General features: G+C 39.9%; 1 protein-coding gene across 1 annotated transcript in view; it reads right to left on the bottom strand.

The window, feature by feature from the left end:
• Positions 1-17576: 17576 nt before the first annotated feature.
• Positions 17577-18802, bottom strand: part of LOC134617408 (ladderlectin-like) — a 1792-nt gene continuing 566 nt past the window's right edge. Inside the window, exons 4-7 of the mRNA XM_063462647.1 lie at positions 18454-18563; positions 18212-18346; positions 18007-18118; positions 17577-17671 (exon numbers count right to left, since the gene is read on the bottom strand). Of these exons, the coding sequence (XP_063318717.1) occupies positions 17598-17671; positions 18007-18118; positions 18212-18346; positions 18454-18563 (431 nt within the window). The 3' untranslated portion in view covers positions 17577-17597. The remainder of the gene's footprint in view (positions 17672-18006; positions 18119-18211; positions 18347-18453; positions 18564-18802) is intronic.

Here is an 18802-nt window from a genome sequence, read left to right as displayed (position 1 = left end):
ATTCAAGGCAGAACACTCCCCGCCTGGTATCTGTAAGATGCCACAAATTAGTCTGTAACTATAAAGAGATATATTTTCTTATAACATTACTTTTTCATGAGAAGAATGACCTCAGAGACTGGCCTGAGGAACCTTTTTTCTGATCCTTGTTTGATGACCTTGAGCTCCACTTTGCGAACTCTTCCATCACTGCTGGGAAAAGTGTCTGTAACAAGTGCCATAGGCCAGTCATTGCGGGCTGCCTCATTATCCTTCAGTAGGACAACATCGCCCTTCTCAATGTTAGGACATGACTTCAACCATTTCTGACGAGCTTGGAGTGTGTGTAGATACTCTGTTTTCCAGCGCTTCCAGAAGTGGTCTGCTAGGTGCTGGACTTGCTGCCATTGCTGCTTGTAGAGATCCTTCTCCGTAAACTTCCCAGGTGGAGGTGGTGCGCTTGCCTTGTGAGTAAGGAGCATAGTTGGGCTAAGTATTTCAGGTGAGTCTGCATCTGAAGAGACAGGAACTATAGGCCTGGAGTTAATAATAACCGTTACTTCTGCCATTAAAGTGCACAGTACTTCGTGAGTGAGATGGGAACAATCTGTGTGCATTAGCATAGAGTCCAAGATCCTCCTTGCAACTCCAATCATGCGCTCCCATGCACCCCCCCCATATGTGAGGAGTGTGGAAGGTTGAACTCCCATGTACAACCATGATTGTTCACATATCTCTGTACTTTTGAGTCTTTTACTGTTTTGTGGTACTCAAGTTTGTTGCAGGCACCAACAAAATTAGTCCCACAGTCAGAGTGCAGTTGTTTACATGGGCCCCGGATAGCAAAGAATCTTCGGAGACAGTTAATGAAGGATGAAGTATCCATGGACTCAATTACTTCAATGTGAACAGCACGAGTACTTAGACAAGTAAATAACACCACCCAGTGCTTATTGTAGGCCAGTCCTCCTCTTGTGCGCCTTGCAACTACATTCCAAGGCCCAAAGACATCCAGACCTGTGTAAGTAAAGGGGGGAGAAGTACTAAGTCATTCCTCTGGCAAATGGGACATCTTCTGGCTCTCAGTTCTGCCTCGCAGCTTCCGACAAATGACACATCCATGAAGAACACTGCCTATGCATCTTTTGCCACCTATCGACCATATTCCAGCTGCTCGAATCACACCCTCTGTGAAGACATGGCCTTGGTGTTCCACTTGTTCATGGTAGTGTCGTATGAGCAATGTAGAGACATGATGTTTGCCAGGCATAATGTCTGGGTGCTTCTCCTGATTGATAAGATCAGCTAGTTTTAGCCTGCCACCAACTCGAAGCAGACCATCTGCGTCTATGAATGGATTCAGCTTTGCCAATGGGCTTTTCTGGCTGATATTGCCTTTCTTGGAGAGAGTGTCTAACTCCTCAGAGAAACTAGCTGCCTGCACAGAGCGAATAATAACACTCCTTGCCTTGGACAATTCACTGACAGTATGTGGCTTTGAACACTGATGCCATCCTTTGCATTCATTGTTGCTTTGGGTCATGGACTGAAAAGAATGTGCAATGTGAATAAGTGTGGCAACTGCTCTCTGCAAAGAGTTCCATGAAGAAAATTTGTCAAACCTTTCTGGGGTGAGTTTCTTCTCCTCTTTCCTACTGGCACAGCACATGACTTGTGGCCGGATCTCTTTATCCAAGTCTGGGTCAACAAGACTGAAGATCTCCTGCTGCTCAGCAGACTTTTTGTGTTGTTCATATAAGAATGTTGGTCCAGTCAGCCAGTTCGTATTAGTGAGCTGAGAGGCTTGGATTGATCTTGAAGCATGATCTGCTGTATTATGATCTGTGGGCACATATCTCCACTGTTCTGGCTGTGTCGATTGTCGAATTCGTTGAACTGGGTTGTGAACATACACATAAAAGCGTTTCGACTCATTATAGATATATCCAAGCACCACTTTGCTATCACAAAAGAAGGTGACTGCATCAAGCTCCAAGTCCAACTCCTGGACAATAAGTTCAGCCATTTCCACCGCTAGCACTGCCGCACAGAGTTCTAATCTGGGGATGGTGGGCTCACTTAATGGTGCCAGTTTGGCCTTCCCTAGAACAAAGCCAATGTTTATCTGTCCTTCGTCATCAGTTGTTTTGAGGTATGCTACAGCACCGATGGCTTTGGTTGAAGCATCTGAGAAAATGCATATTTCTTTTTTCTTGGCCTTTGAAGGAGACTTGACTGTGTAAGCTCGAGGAATATGCAGCTGTTGAAGGTCTTGTAGTGAGTCCCTCCACGCTTCCCATTCACTGTATTTCTCTAAAGGGAGTGACTCATCCCAGTCGCTTACTGAAGTGGATAGTTCTCTTAGTAGAAACTTTCCTTGAATGGTGATAGGGGCTACAAACCCAAGAGGATCGAAGAGGCTATTTACTGTGGATAAAGCCCCACGCCGTGTGAAAGGTTGCTGGTTGGTCGATGCTTGAAAAGTGAATGTATCTGTAGCCACTTCCCAGCTCAAACCAAGACTGCGCTGTGTAGGAATAGGTTCTGCTCCTAGGTCAAGATCCTTGATTTCTTTCGCGTGGTCTTCTGCTGGAAATGCTCTCAGCACATTCATGCTGTTTGATACTATCTTATGAAGCCTTACATTAGACTCTGAAAGAGAGGCTTGCGTTCTCTTAATCAGGGAAATGGCTTCCTCTTCAGTTGGTAAAGAAACAAGACCATCATCCACATAAAACTCACGTTCCACAAAGCGTTTGGTGTCTGGCCCATGTTGCTCTTCTCCCTTCTCAGCTGCTCTCCTGAGGCAGTAAGTAGCCACTGCCGGTGAGGGACTGTTGCCAAATACATGGACACGCATCCTGTACTCCACCACATCTTTGCTTGGGTTGTTATCACGGTACCACAAAAAGCGAAAAAAGTCTCAATGATCCTCTCTCACCACAAAACTGTAAAACATTTGCTCGATGTCTGCTGTCACTGCCACCTGCTCCTTCCTGAAACGTATAAGGACACCTAAGAGACTATTATTCAGGTCTGGTCCAGTGAGCAGAACATTGTTCAGAGAGATGCCCTTGTATTGTGCACTAGAATCAAAAACTACTCTGATCTGGTCTGGCTTTCTTGGATGATAAACTCCAAATGTTGGTAAATACCAGCACTCAGTCCCCTCTATCAGTGGAGGTGCTAGCTGTGCGTGGTTGTTATCCAATACACGCTGCATGAAAGCAAGAAATTGCTCCTTTTTGTTTGGATTCCGCTCCAGTGTGCGTCTAAGAGAAGAAAGGCGCATCGCAGCTTGCTCTCGATTGTTTGGCAGAGATGGCCTTGGAGATCGAAAGGGGAGGGGTGCATCCCAGCTGTTGGACTCACCTTGGGAAACCTCCTTATCCATTATTTTTAGAAAGTGTTCATCTTCCACTGATAATGCAGGCTTCTCATCATCATTTGTTCTCCTGAAAACTGTGACTCCAAGGGAATCCACCGTTCTGCCACCCCAACAGCCTTGTAGGGGACTCTGTAATAAACTCAAATCAACCCTTTCTTTGAGGTGAACATGGCTTGTGCATTGTCTGAACAGTGAGGGTCTTCCATTCTCTAAGACATTTGTCTTGAAGCTGCAAACTGTAGGCTTATGGACTTTCCCTAAGCAAACATCACCCACCAGGACCCAACCAAGATCCAACTTTTGTGCAAAGGGTGCGTTGCCAGGGCCATTGATCTGCTGTCTGACTTTGTGGACCCTAAGAATGTCTCTGCCAAGCAAAAGTAGAATGAGAGCATCCCCATCTATAGCTGGGATTTCAGTGGCAATTCTCTTGAGATGAGGATGGTGGAAAGCGGCCTCGGGTGTTGGGATTTCCTCACGATTGTCTGGAATGTCATTGCATTCAAGCAGTGTTGGCAGTGTGAGGCTGATACCACCATTAAGTGCCTCAATCTGATAGCCATTGGCTCTTCTTCCAGAACTCTCTCTAATGCCAGCACATGTCTTCAAGGTGTAGGGGAATGCCTCACCATGAATGTTGAACAGGTCGAAGAATTCTGTCCTTGCTAATGATCTGTTACTCTGGTCGTCGAGCATAGCGTACATCATAACGGCATTTTCACGCTGACCTTTTGGATAGACCTTGACGAGACATATTTTAGAAAAGGACTTTGCTGTAATGTTACTACCACAAACATCAGTGCACAAGGAGCTCACAGCAGGCGATAAGGCATCCTGTTTTCCTTCCTCCCCGCCGTCCTCTGTTGGAGTGTCTAAGGACTTGGTTATCCATGGTGGTGGACCAGGATGTAATGCGGTAATGTGGCTGTCGCTGTTGCACTCATCACATTTTAATGCAGCTTTGCAGATGCGGGCAAGATGTGTGGATGATGAGCAGCATCTGAAACAAATCCCTTGCTCTTTTAAGTAGGCTTTCCGTTCCTCAATAGTTTTCAATCTGAAGCTCCGGCATTTCCTCAGTGGGTGAGGCTTGTTATGGATGGGACAATATCTATCTGGTTCATCTTTAGCTGTTACCTTCAGATCTGAAGCTCAAGAGACATTAGTCTTTTGCACTGAAACTGGTTTCCTGAATGTTGCAGACTTTAAGAAAGGCCTCTCTAGCTTGGTAGAATAGTTGCTTGGAACAGCTGGGATCATTCCTTGTCTTAGCTTGGTGGCAGATAAACTGAGTAAAGAAAGAGAAGGAAGGATATGATACATGATGCTCTTCCTTATACTTGGATCCTTGAGAAACCCATTTGTCCTGTGAGCTGTATGGCAGCTTTTCTACAATTGGGCCAATGCCACGAGCAGTGTCCAGGTATGCCAAACCTGGAAGAGAGCCATCTTCTTTAGCTGAGAGTAGCTCCATTAGAAGATCACCAAGTTCTCTTAACTTACTATTCTCCTTGTTTGAGATTTTAGGAAAGCTGTCCAGTTTCTCAAACAAAGCACGTTCTATGACCTCCGGGGCGCCGTAACATTCATCCAACCTGTCCCAAGTCATTTTTAAGGCTGCTCCTGGGTTGCCTACCTGAACTGCCCTCATACGCCTCACATACTCTGATGACTCTTTTCCAAGCCATTTCAACAGCAAGTCCAACTCTTCACTGGCTGTGAGGTCTAAATCCTTTATTGTGTTAAAGAAAGATGACCTCCATTGCACCGCCATACACCATTGAATCAGAGTGAAACTAAAACAAAACAAGAATACAACAGTAAGGTGATTAACACACTGATATTACAAATTCCCTTATGTACTCTACAGCAAGTCAAGGCTAGCAACAAAAGACGAAGAAATATCCATGTAATAGGTCCTCCTATGTATACATGACATGAGATTAGCTTAGCAATATAATTATACACAAAGTTAGGCTTTAGAACACAAAACTACCAAAATGTTACTAAAATATGGCTCTATACTCTTAAGTCAACAAGTACTTACAGATGATGCTTTCGAAGGCATAAACAAGAAAGAGGATTGCAGCAGATAACTACAGGAACACTTCAGCACATGTGAACCTGCTTACCCCAACTAACATGGCTGACTTCCCTTTCTGGGTCAAAGTGCATGTCACATTAACAACAATTTACAAGGCCCAGTAGGGGGCACTGAATTCAAGGCAGAACATGGTTCCTTTAACTACAGTTTTATCTATTTATTTCCATAACCTAAACGATTAACAACTTCAAAGGCATCTTGGTATAGCAGTAGTTTGAAACATAATGCATTTTGGTAAAAAAAAAAAAAAAAAGTACTACTTTTGAATATCTTACCATCACTAATGTCACACAGTATATCTGATGAAGACTCAGCTGACTGGTCACCTGTTACACATATCTGGATCCCTTAACTGCCTCACAAAGCTTGGAAATACCCTCATCAAATAATGTTTCAGTTTTAAGAAGTGTAGTGAGCTTATTCAGAGTATATGACTGACCCAACTCATGTATTTTTTTAAAATTTCCTCTACAGTGGTCAGGATGGCAGAAGCAGGTCGCCATGAAATACATAACCCCTCAGTGACTTCACTGACTTGGCACAGAAATCAAAAAGGAACATTGTCTCTAGTTGCTCCTGGTAAATTAAACTGGCGTTTGTTTCACAGTAAAGCTAGCTAAAATCTTCAACCTGCTGCATTAGCATGAACTTGCCAGAAAACTAAAGAGAACTGAAGGCAAAGCCTGCGACAGAGGAACGCTTTCAACGCAACAAGAAAACTGACCGAGTGAACTATGGTTACAGCTTATATACGTTTCAAGTCTAATGATATACTTCCATTGAAAGAGAAGGTTGTTGGTTCAGTGCAGGGTGCTGCTGGCACTCCGTTGCTGAGCGGAGTATATATATAAATATATATATAGGTGACGGTGTAGACACAGGATGCATTGTCTCCAAAACGTGCATATAAAAATGAGACTTTTTAAGGAAAGTGATTGTTACAGCTTTTATAATACATTCTTTGACTGCTCTTGACCTTGCAAACTACACCAATTTATTAAAATTATTTCATTATTTGTTTGTATTTCATTTTGATCAATTAATTTTAATTTCAGCAGGTGGTATCACACTCAAACAGACTGAACACGGACTGAACAGTGGCAAATCCATGATTTAAACCTCCCTATGCCACAAAAAAAAAAAAAAAATCATTGTAAATAGCTGTGTTATACTTGGTGAGACTGTAGAACTTAAAGAAATATACATCTTTTTTTTATTTTTAGTAATTGTTTGTATTTATTATTAACATATACTGTTTTATCAAACAGCCTGAGCTTCTTAATATTAAAAAAATTCACTGTAATTTTCACAATAATTCTACCAATGTTTTGACATTTTGTTAAAATTAAAAGTACGGTATGTTTTAGGTAATTAATATACAGTTGTAAATCGTAAATTCAAATGAAAAAATCAGGAAAGATTGTCATTCATGCAGAATTATTATGTAAATTGTAAGGTGATTAATTGTAGATAATGTTACAGATTTTTCCTGTTGTTTTCAAACACAATGTGCAATATTACTGTAAATTAATATATTTTCAACATATTAGCAGTGTAAAATTAAAAGCAAATAACCGTTTGTCAATATACAGAAATTTAATATAGATATCACAAACTCTTTTTGGTTTAATGGTAATTTACCATTGCCATTTTACAGTTATTTACCATAATTTTTACGTAAATTTCTTACAGTGTGCACAAAAGTCCACTAGACAAACAAAACCGAACCAGAAATTCTCCAGACTTCATATAACCAGCTAAACAAAGGCTAGTTAGCTTCCTATCACCAAAATTCACTGAACCAGCTGCAAAAGAAGACCACAAAAACTCATAGCGGTGCAAATGCACTAAGACAGAAATTGGCTTTCCTCCTGTTTCCTCTATTATTTTTGCTGGTAGCTGATAGCGCTGTTCTTATCAGCAGCTACTCCAGCTAACTAGCTGCATCAGAGCCACTTCCCTCACCAACGGCCGATTTACAGCCAGCTACATATACATACGGAAGCCCCTTTTCCACCACATAAAAAAAAAAAGCATCCATAACTCGAAATTTCTAGTTATTTTCTCAAAATGTTGACTCATTAACAATTTTGACAAGAATAACTCGAAATTTTGACTTATTTATTCAAAATTTTGAGAAAAGTAACTCAAAATTTCGAGTTACCACTGCCAATCAGTAATCCACGTGAATGACATCATTTCCTTGTTACCTGGAAGCTGAAGCCCTCAGCTACAAATGCTACAGCTAAGCTACCAGTATTATAGCTAGTGATGAATGCAAAATTGCTGAATATTTTGAGCGTGGCTTCACAAATGATGAAATCCTTTTTTCATTAGCTGAATCACATGGCGTTACTATCAGCAAACATACTCTCAATTTGTTGCTACACATTGGTAGCTCAACGATCCGGTTGATGGACAGACCACAAGTCGTGAGTTTGGACCCCCGAGCATTGCAACTTCTGATTGGTTGAAAGATGTGAACGCGCTATCGTTGTTGTGATTCTATTGGCTCAAACGATTAAAAAGAGTTGTCAATCATGTAAATCAGCCAAAAGAAGCCAAGGTTACAGCCCCTCAGAGTTTTAAGGGCCAGAGGACATTTAGACTCACCTGCAGGGCAGAAAGGGCCCGTTGCCTATGAATGTGTGGTTAATTCTTCAAAAATATAAAAAAAACAAGCATTTTTAGGGATTTTAATTAAATACATTAATTTCTGTTCTATAATAAATCTATAATATAATATGGTGTCCAGTCTGTGCCAAAATTAGACAGGCCCGGATATTTATGTATTAACAGTGGGTTTTTTTTCACTGTTTCACTTTATAAACATAAATCTTTGCACAGATGTTTATATGCTGATTACTAAATTTCTGGAATAAAATGTGTCCTTAAGTTTTAAAAGGGTTACATGCTAAAAAAATAAATAAATTAGGCAAGGAAAAAGCCTACTTACCTTTTCTGTGTTCCAGCCTCAGTAACTCTGACACAGCAATTTTACACCTCGGATGAAATCTCACAAGTGTTAGCTTTATTTTGATACCAAGATTGTTTACACACAGTTTGTAATTGCAGATAAATACTCAATTCATTTTAGGCAGGTAATTTTCAAGCAGGAAGCTCAGAAACCCCATTAGGGCTTAACAAGTTAAGTTTATGTTTACTTCTTCTTTGTGTATTTTAATTTTTTTCTGAGTTTGTTTCAAGTATTCTGATAAAATAAATTAATGAGGTGATGTTCACAACGATAAATGTACAGTGCTTTGTACAACTTACATCCTTTGAGAGAAATGATTTAAGGCATTAATATTTGTTGTCCAATACTCACACTGCACACTGCTGATAACACATCCATATGTTGGTAACCACGATGCAGCAGCAGACTGAACCAGGACTGAAACCTGCTCCATCATTTCATCTTCATAAATCTCCATTTAAAAAGCACTAACAACTCAAATGTAAACATCTGTTAATATAAGCACTAACAAATCAAATGTAAACATCTGTTAGTATCTAAGTCTTTGTCGTTTTTGTTTTTGGTTTTTTTTTTTTAGAAAAATAGTGATCGGAAATGTACTCAAAGGAGCCCAGTATATGCTGGATGGGGAGAAGATATATTGACAACAATAAAAGCCCCAAAACCGAACCCTGAGGGACACCATAAGTAAGGGAGGTATGACCTAAAATTAGAGACCACCATAGGAAAACATCAGTGATATAGATATGAAGAGAATCAATCCAAGGCAGTTCCAGATACACCAATCCAATACTTCAAGCAGGATGTGGTGGTCAACTGTGTCAAACATCAACATGAGGTCCAACATAAGAACAGAGAATTTTCCTGCATCATAACTCATCAAAATGTCACTGGAGACCCTAAGAAGGGCTGTTTCAGTGCAATGAACTCTACGAAAGCCAGACTGAAACCTATCAAAGATGCTATGTTTGTCCAGAACTGTTATAAGTTGCTTAGCCACAACCTTTTCTAGAAGATTAGCAATTAACCGTAATTTAGAGATTGGCCTGTAACTGCTCACTATTAATTTTTTTCAAGCAGAAAAGAAAGACATTTCTCACAATCTTCATTTGAGGAAATAGGTGCAGGTGGAGTAGGAGTAACAATGTCACTAATGGTGTTGAATAGGAGAATTTGTACCTGCTCTTTGTAACAACATATGAAAAACAGACAGCCCTCGCATCTCTGATAGCATTATTAAGAGAAGCTAAAAGGTCCTTTTGATAGAGGAGATGAGTTTTCCTTCACCACTGCCAGGTTTACGACAATCACGTTTTACAAATACAACAAATACTGTAATTTAGTTATGGAGGAGATTTGGAGGCAGAAACTCTTCTTGCTTTAACCGGACAAATTTAGTCTAAAATGGAAAGGCAATAATCATTGAAAAGATTGGTTGAGAAATCAAAACCATTGTGAGCAGATAGCTGTAAGTTAAAAGCGTTCACAAATTTCTCCACTGTGGTAGATTTCAGGATGCGAGAGCTAACCATCTATCTAACAGCGGACAATAGCTCATTAAAAGACAAGTGATAATTCTGTTCTTTGTGATTACAGGAGCTGCCCTCAGATTCAGACCTCAGCACCACCCTGTGGCAACAGACAAATCATCCTTTATGTTCACTTTTTGTAGCAACTCTGAAATTAACTGATGAAAATGATACAAATGATAAAAAATGATAAAAAGTGTTTTTTTACACTTTGAAACACTTTTTTTTAAAAAGTGTTACATGTCTAAAACGATAAATCAATATGAAGAACCTGGACGAAATTGGAGTTAATTGAAAAAGGAGCCATTATTTTTTGCCTCATTTTATTTTATTTACTTATCTTTTCTCTGTGTTACTATGTGGAGTGGTATATTTTGATTGTAAATTTGTTGTTTGGTTTGTGTTAGGACCGGAGATAAATGTTAGTTTGTTCCTTGATTTTTGGTGCCCACTTGCAATATAAGTTGGATTGTAGATAGGGGGCAGGGTTTAATAATGCCAGGCTCACACTGTGCGATTTTTTCAGTCGCGCGATTCAGCTGCTGCTCAAACTGTACGATTGACTCGCAGGGGTTAGGAGTTCATAGGTCACGATGCAGGGTCTCACACTATACGTCCCGATGCTCTGAGGCGACCTGAGTGCTCACACTGTGCGTTCATAAAATGAAGGTTATAACAGAAAATCTGTCGCTCGCTCTCCCTCTCTGTCTTTCACTCATCAGGCAGCTGTGATTGAGCAGCAATGTATATCCAACTATTTTCACGGTTGTTGTGATCGTGATAATTTTGTGAGGCCACATCAAAAGGGCTCGGATGAGCTTGCCAAAGTTCTACAAGTTGTGCCTCCATCGCTTGTGTCCGGATCACACGCTGCACTGCCGTGCTGTGCCGTCTTTTTCGCTGACGTTTGTGTTTGCGCGTGCGCAGTGTGAAAAGCTGCGGTGACACCCTCACGACGGTCGTGAGGATTTCAAACAGGTTTGAAATCCTCCCGACCAAGCAATTGATGATCGGGAGCTGGTCGTGAGGTGTTAATCGCTTCTCGTTACCCCACGTACACTACACGATGCACGACGCACGATGAAGGCCAAAATCGGGCCGATCGACAAAACGGTCGCACGACTCAAAAATCGGCTCAAAATGGGCCAAAAATCGCACAGTGTGAGCCCGGCATAAGAACATTTTCTTCTTCCTGCTCCTTTTCACACATGGTTGCAGTGCTTTACTGATAGAAAGTGTGGTTGATTTGTCTGAAAGAACTAACTGTGGAAACTGTTGTACCAAGTGTGAAATAAATAAAATAAATTTTAAAAAATGTAACTGTGTCACTATATATTTGCAGTACCTCATTTTGGTGTTTTAGAAAGCTGCTGATCTCATTATATTATATTATATTATATTATATTATAAATTTGCTTTGACAGCTTTAAATAAAACATGGTTAACCCTCTGGGGTCGCTGGACGCGCCGGCGCGTCAAAATCACATGACCAATTTAAGATAACACAGCTACAAGATGCAGCACGTCAGAGTCTCCATTTCAACTTGGGTCGAAAGTGCAGACTTCAAACTACATACCAGTTTTTGAATTGTGTCGATGGGCCACGTAAAACCAGAGTTATGATAAAAAATACACGCGATGTTTTTTTCTGAACAAAACAGTGGTGTTTACAGCGGGAAGAACGGTAAAAATGGCGTTTTCTACAGACAGCGCTAGCATACACTCTCCCTTTGCGAGTGAAAAAAGAATAACAAAAAATACCCCTTCCCTATTGGTGTTAGAGTTTACCATGTCAGCCAATCAAAAAAATGATATGGCAACATGTGACACTTGGTTGTTTAGGGAGTAGGGGAGGTTTTTAGGGGGGACACCCGCGACGGAAAGCGGGCGAGCGACAGAAAGAGAGAGAGCGAGTTTTCATATGTGAGACATTAGTGACGTTTAGCATGTTTGCAGGTTATAGTTAGTTTGTTGTGTAGTTATTGTCTTGTATTGTGTGTCAGTTAGACTGCTAAATTTCATATTTGCTCTAAAAAAGCCGTCAAAGGCAGATTCCAGTGTAAACGCTGTTCCCACATGGAAAACTGCACTCATGCACCTCCTGCTGTCAGACCTGCAGGGTTTAGGCCTGTGGTGTTCTCCTCTGTCTTATACTGAACACAAACTACATTTTTTGGACTGGCACAAATAATTTGTGTGCCTTCTTATTTGATCCAGCACACCTGATTGTTCTGTAAATAGATTTAAATGGTTATATAAAAAACGCCTGAGGCCTTTGCTGCATTTTTAGGTAAATAGTACCATATAACTTTGTTGTTTGCAAAACTTGTGCATAATTTTTAGAAATGTACAATTTCTATTTGCATTTCAAGTTATGAAAATGATTCTTTAAACATGTTTGTGGGTTTTACAGTAAAAAATATAACTTTTTCCTACTCGGATTTTGAATTTTTTGTCTGAATTTAGCTCAACTGTGCTAATATAGTATGCCAAAATGAAAAAATAACTCAGATTTCAGATATTTGAGGTTGTGCTGAAAATAATGATACCAAACAAGGCAAGAAAAACATATTTTAAAGGTGAAATATAGAGGTAAAATCAAAAGTAGTCAAAAACGGCCAATTATACCCTGGACCCCAGAGGGTTAAGGTCAAAGGTTGTCACTTGTAAAAGTTTTCACAATTTATTATCAGACAGAATTTCAAATTAGTTTTACATAGCGCCATTGACTTCCATCTCTATGGCACAGAGACAGATGCTGCTGTGTCTCTCTGCTCACTCAAGAGACCCAAATGAACAAAGAACAACACACTCACGCTGTATACATTTTTATTGCATGTGGTGGTGGTGGTGGGTCTTCTTCCTTGCAGGGAATAAGTGATGTGTCGGTCGCGAACAAAATGGCTCTTAGAGCTGGTTCTTTGACGTGAACAACGCTCCTTATCGCGAGCCGTGGTTGTTTTTTTTTCTTTCTCTCAGCCTCTCTCTCGCACTTTTTTCCGCTTCACTCCACATGCGAGGCTTGTGTTTTGCACTGGGAAGAGGGGGGAGGGGGGGTAGTTATGCTCGCAGTAGCACAGGAACAGAGCGTGAGGGAGAGAGGGAGAGAGAAAGAGAGCCAGGGACAACAACGTCACATTAGAAAGGTATAGTAATCATCCACAACTATTTTCAGTTGCAAATGATAAAGGATTCAGAAAGTTTATTCATGCAGGCCCATATGATGACAGACAATATGCGTCTTCTTTTAGTTTTCATATTTTAATTTATATTTAATTGTGTTGTGGTTTGCGGTGTTTTGTGTTGTTTCACTTTAAATTTATCAAAAACAGAGGCACAGGAGTCCAATGAACAAAAATCCCAGCAGCAGGAGTCCAAAACCAAGCCGAAGTGCTGGGAAAACCACAATTCCAAAAAGGTACAGGCTGTTGGGCCGACCCGGAGGCCAGCCACTGAAACTAAGCAGTCCCGGAGGCCAACCACGCAGCAGGCAGCGGTGGGATGGGAACAGTCCTGGAGGCCGACCGTGCTGACAGCAACGGCGGCGGGGAAACAGTTCCGGAGGCCGGCTGTGCGGAAGGCAGTGGCGGTGGTGACACAAGTCCGGAGGGCAGCCACGCGCAAGGTAGCGGTGGCGCTTGGGAGGTCGTCCATAGCGGCGATGATGCCCAACAAGCGGCCCGGCAGACGACCGACGATGTCGAGGCGGCAGTATGGGACCCAAACGCTGCTTCGCCCCCGCAGCACCAGGCGAGGCAGAGGCTGGACCAGGCGAAGCTGAAGCTGCAGGTGGTGGAACAGAACAAGGCTGGACGGGCTCCTCGGGCCTTCCAGCTGATGAGGCATGAGGCTGGAGCTGCACTGGGCACTGGGTCTGCCCAGGCCGCGCTAACAAGGTACAGTTCTCAAGAGGCTCCTTAGCCTCCAGGGTTCCAGAATCATCTACGACCCTAAACCCTGCCCTACCCTAAAAGAGCCGGAAATCCCATCACTATAGGGAATTGCTTCTTCCTGCTGTGGTCCTGCTCTAGGTTGTCCCATCCAGTGTTGGGTGCCCTTTTTTGTCCTCTTGGACACTCTCTCCACCAATGTCTTACTTCTTCAAAATTGTTAGAGGTAGTAAACATCGTTTTTAAGACTGGAGAGCTCCTTGATCTCCTCAGGTCCGTATCCTGCTTGCCATCATATTTGCTGTCAATGCACAATGCATAGAGCTGGTGGGTTTGGCTGCTGTTGAGTTACAAATGCTTCTGCTGCTGCTTATTTTATGTCAGTCTTCAGATCTGTACATGTTAGCAATATTTATCCGGGCTTCCCTGTTGTTTTGGCAGCTTCCGTGTTCTTCTCTGTCACCTGATGTTTTAGCATTTCTTCTGTAGATTTTTCCATTTCTTTGCAATATTGATCCAGTCTTTGACCCATCTACATTCTCTAGGTTGCTTCTTCTTCCAATTGTATTTTCAGCTGGTTAGTTTCCCTTTTTCTAACTATTGTAAGCTCCTGGAGCTGCTTCAGTGTAGTTTCTTCATCTTTCCTTGTTGGTTGAGTTGAGTTTATCAATTGGGATGGATGCAGAAATTAAACAATAGGTATGGTCTCTGCAGCTGATGCTCCAGTCTCAGTTTCTTTTACATGCTGGCTTTGTGTTGGATGATTCTGCCTCTTCCCTTCTTTCAAAATCTGGTTCTTTAGAAAGTCCTTGAGCTGTCTCATATTGCTGGGAGGTGCCCTTTCTTCTTTGAGTTTTGCAGAAATGTTAGTTTGCCATTGTAATTTCATATTTATGTCTAACTCTTATGGTTGTGGGCTTTTAGTCTTAATTTGTTTTGTCTTGATGTTAAATTTAATCTAAATATACCTTATATATTTCGTTTTTATGTATTTATTTCCTGTTTTTAATTAGTTAATTTACTTACTTATTTATTTACTTTACTTATTTCAATTTTACCATTTTTTTGTTAATGCTGTCTTGACTTAATTTTAATCAGTCAATTTATTTTATTTTCTATTTTTTTTATTCCTGATTTTTTTTTTTAATGTAATCAATTAATGCATTTAGCATTCTTATAATCAGTTCTACTCGTGTCCACCAGGGATCGTGATTGACTGTAGTATCACCCTCACTCTACCGGATGGAGCCAGGGAGGACTTTGCCTCAATCCAGCCACTAGTTGGCACTAATTCACTTTTTTTTTTTTTTTAGCTGTTATACCCTCTTTTGCACACTGTATCTCACTAAATGGTAGAATGCTGAGGAAAAGTAAAGAAGTAGCAAGCAAACATCTACTAATTCTCTTCCTTTTTTAACGGTTGTGTGATTCTTTAAATAAAGACAAAAGGAGGAAAGTCAGAAAGACAGAACAACTACAACTACTACAAAGATATTTACCCCACTTTGGTGCCTTTATGGGACAACACAGTTCCACCCCCATCGCAAGGACTTTCCTCTATAAACAAGCTACCATAACCACTGTGCAATACTTAATTTTACATGCAATAACACACAATGCAAATTACATAACACTATTTATTTACTTACTTCTTTTTTCTGGATTTTGTATATTTGTAAAAAAAATTTCTAAATATTGTTCATATGTAATATGTATATAGTACTGCAGAAACTGTGCACCCCCCACCCCCCTCTTCTCCCACATGTTTACACTGAGTAGGAGATACTCTGTATCTCATTGTACATCTGTATAATCACAAGGCATTCTTTTCTATTCTATTCTATTCTATTCTGAGTATGATATCCCAAACAGCTTAACACATATGGTACCACATAATATTCACTATGTTACTTTCATGAGCCTACAGTGAGTACTTATAATAAGTTTAAAAACTTATTATAGATTTTTTTTCAACTTCAAACTTCTACTTTTACAGTCAAGAAATGTACAAATCATAAAGAGAGTAATTTCCAATCATTTTTCTTCCTTACAGATTGATCACTCACGACAGAATTACTTTAGCCAAATCACAGAATGAAATTTTTCCAACAATGTACATACCTTAATTTTTTCCTCACACTGAGCAACCATTTCGGTGCCTTGACCAGGCCGAGGCTCAACTCTCACCACCAGTCCAGATTCCAATTCTCTCCTTCACTTTTAGCCAGTCAAGCTTTGTGTTGGGAGCCAGTGTTGTTGTTTTTTTTGTTTTGTTTTTGAGAGAAGACAAATAGGCTCAAATTATACATTTTATAATTTATTATGAAAAGGTTAGTATTTCAGATTAGTTTTACATGGCGTAATGGACTTCCATCTCTTTGGCTCAGAGACACAGGCTGCTGTGTCTCTGCTCAGGAGACAAACAAACACTTTTATTGCGGTAGTGGTAAAAACAGAATCTTAACATGATTGGTCGAAAGAGTTGAAGGTGGCCTTATATCTGATATTGACTCACATTTCTTCTTCTGCACCTCTCTGGACATTTGCATAGATAGAGATGACCCTTCTGTTAGAAACACTCCCATTACCATGGCAACCGTCTCTTGTCCTCCGGTCAGGCTTGTACAATTAAAGAAGGGTGTAAGAGTGTATTCCATAACAGCAGATTTATGGCCCAGGCTAAATTCCCAAGAGTCTTCCCCCTATTTATCTCTGATAGTGTCTAAGTGTTACAGACTAGTTCCAAAGCTATACATGTGCGCATCAAAAGGATAAAACACAAAAAATGTGACACAAACCACAAGGCAGTTGTGCAGTATAGAGTAATGGTGGGACATGTGCCTTAAAAGTAAAAACTTCCAACAGAAGGTGGTTTCACATTTTGGGTGCCACAACAACAACAAAAGTACAAACGTGTTTTTCTTTGTTTTTTTCTCACTCCATTGGAACTTTTTATTCTGACAACATAGTACCCTTCTCTACATTGTAGTTTCTTTATTTTCTTTATTTTACATTTCATTTTAGTGATTTCATTTATTTCTGTGTAGGGCTCTCACAAAGTAAGAATTCCATAACCACTATGTTCTGCATTGTAATTGGCAAGAAACATCACTCTGAGGCAGGATGCTTATAATTTCAGAGATATTGCACAAATGTGATAAAAGCAGTCCTGTGTGTTCATTAATGACATTAAAGTAAATATCTGGTCAAAAAAGACTCCAAGATTCCTCAAAGTGTTACTAGAGAAAACTATCAGTAGTTAACTGCCTCTATATGAAGTTAGAATTTCACAGCAATCATTATGCATGTTCACATTTTCTACCATAAAGCTTTCATGCACATAAGACACAGTTGAGCAGAGCAGAAGACTTGATTGCTTTTAAATGGAATGATGCAGGTGGATGTCTTGGAATTTAGTTATTAGACCCATATATATGTGAGATGTGGAAAAAAACACACAGACCAGTTGGATTCAATGCTTGAGATTTTAATGATGGAGATGAAAAAGAAAAGTTCAATCTGGAAAATAAAGATTTACTAAAAGCATTCTTTCCATTGCACATTTAGTTTCCTCCTATTGAAAGAGAAAACCAAACTCCACTTTATTTCCCTTGTTGCATCATTGCTTATGTAGCATTACAGCAAAGAAAAAGAAGTAAAGATGTAAAATGGGAAACATATTTTTGGGATACATGTGATCATTTGCTTCTTTGTTTGGTGAACCATGTCTTCATCCCAGGACTTTCCTGACGCAGACATATGGGTATCGGTAGTGACAGTTTATATCATTCATACATTTGTGTCCTGTAAGCACAAAAAAACCCCAACATTAAGTGAAACCATGATAACATGAATAGATACTTATTTGAGGAAAAGATTTAGTTTTTTTGTATGATAGTAATAGCACATTAAATGTTGACTATACTTTCACAACATAGATAATACATAAATATATAAGTATCATTTGGTATATTCAAAATTAATGAAATACCACAAAGTTTTTTTTTTTTTTTTGTATTATGGTAAGAAAGATACATTAAACACAATGTATTTGACACACCAAACAAGTCTGGAAATTGTTACCATCGCCTCCAGCCCTCCAACATCACTCCTAATTACTAGATTGTCACTTGTCTTACCTGACCAGTTCATGTGCATGCAGTGCTCTCTGTGCTTATGGTTGTTAGGCTCTCCACGACACCAGTACGTAAATTTGAAAGGAGTTCCATCGATCCAAAACCAATGACGCTCCTATAAAACAGAAAAAAATGAACAATAATGGTTAGATGATGGTTAGATTCATCTTTCGAAGTGAACGCCTTTGTGTCATGATCAGTAATATACCTTTTGAGCATCAGAGCCTCCAATCCATGTAAGTGGGTAACTGTGAGTGGCATGATATATGACCGTTTGAATCACTCGGTACTCTCTGAGGCTGCGTACAGATGCCAGGTTTGCATGCATAGACTGACAGTGTCTCTGTAGTGCAGATCAACAGACACCAGAAATTTCAAAGCAAAAAAAGAAAAAATTAGAAGTTAGATTTAGGAAGGAAGAAATCGAAAAATCTATATCATTATTTTTACCTGAGCATGAGCCCAATCCAAGTGATGAGGAAAATAGCGGAAGTATCGGTTGCCGAACCTGGTCCAGTGACACCAGTGACATATGGCTCTCTTCTCAACAAGATGCTCTTCTGAAGACAAGAAAATAATTTAGTCAAAGTGAATAAGGATTTTTAAAGTGTACAAATTTTTGTTAGTTATTTAAAAAAATGTTGGTTATTATTGTCAAAATATTATTGTATCTGTATTTCAGACATATACAGAAAAAAACAATATATACACAAGTACACATACTTGCATTTACAAATACGAATATATATGTAAATACACTCACGTATGTGCTCAGATAAAACAAAAAAAAATGAAAAAA

This window comes from Pelmatolapia mariae, linkage group LG3_W (assembly GCF_036321145.2).
Source record: "Pelmatolapia mariae isolate MD_Pm_ZW linkage group LG3_W, Pm_UMD_F_2, whole genome shotgun sequence".
NCBI classification, from domain to species: domain Eukaryota; kingdom Metazoa; phylum Chordata; class Actinopteri; order Cichliformes; family Cichlidae; genus Pelmatolapia; species Pelmatolapia mariae.
This window is presented reverse-complemented; position numbering and strand designations above follow the sequence as displayed.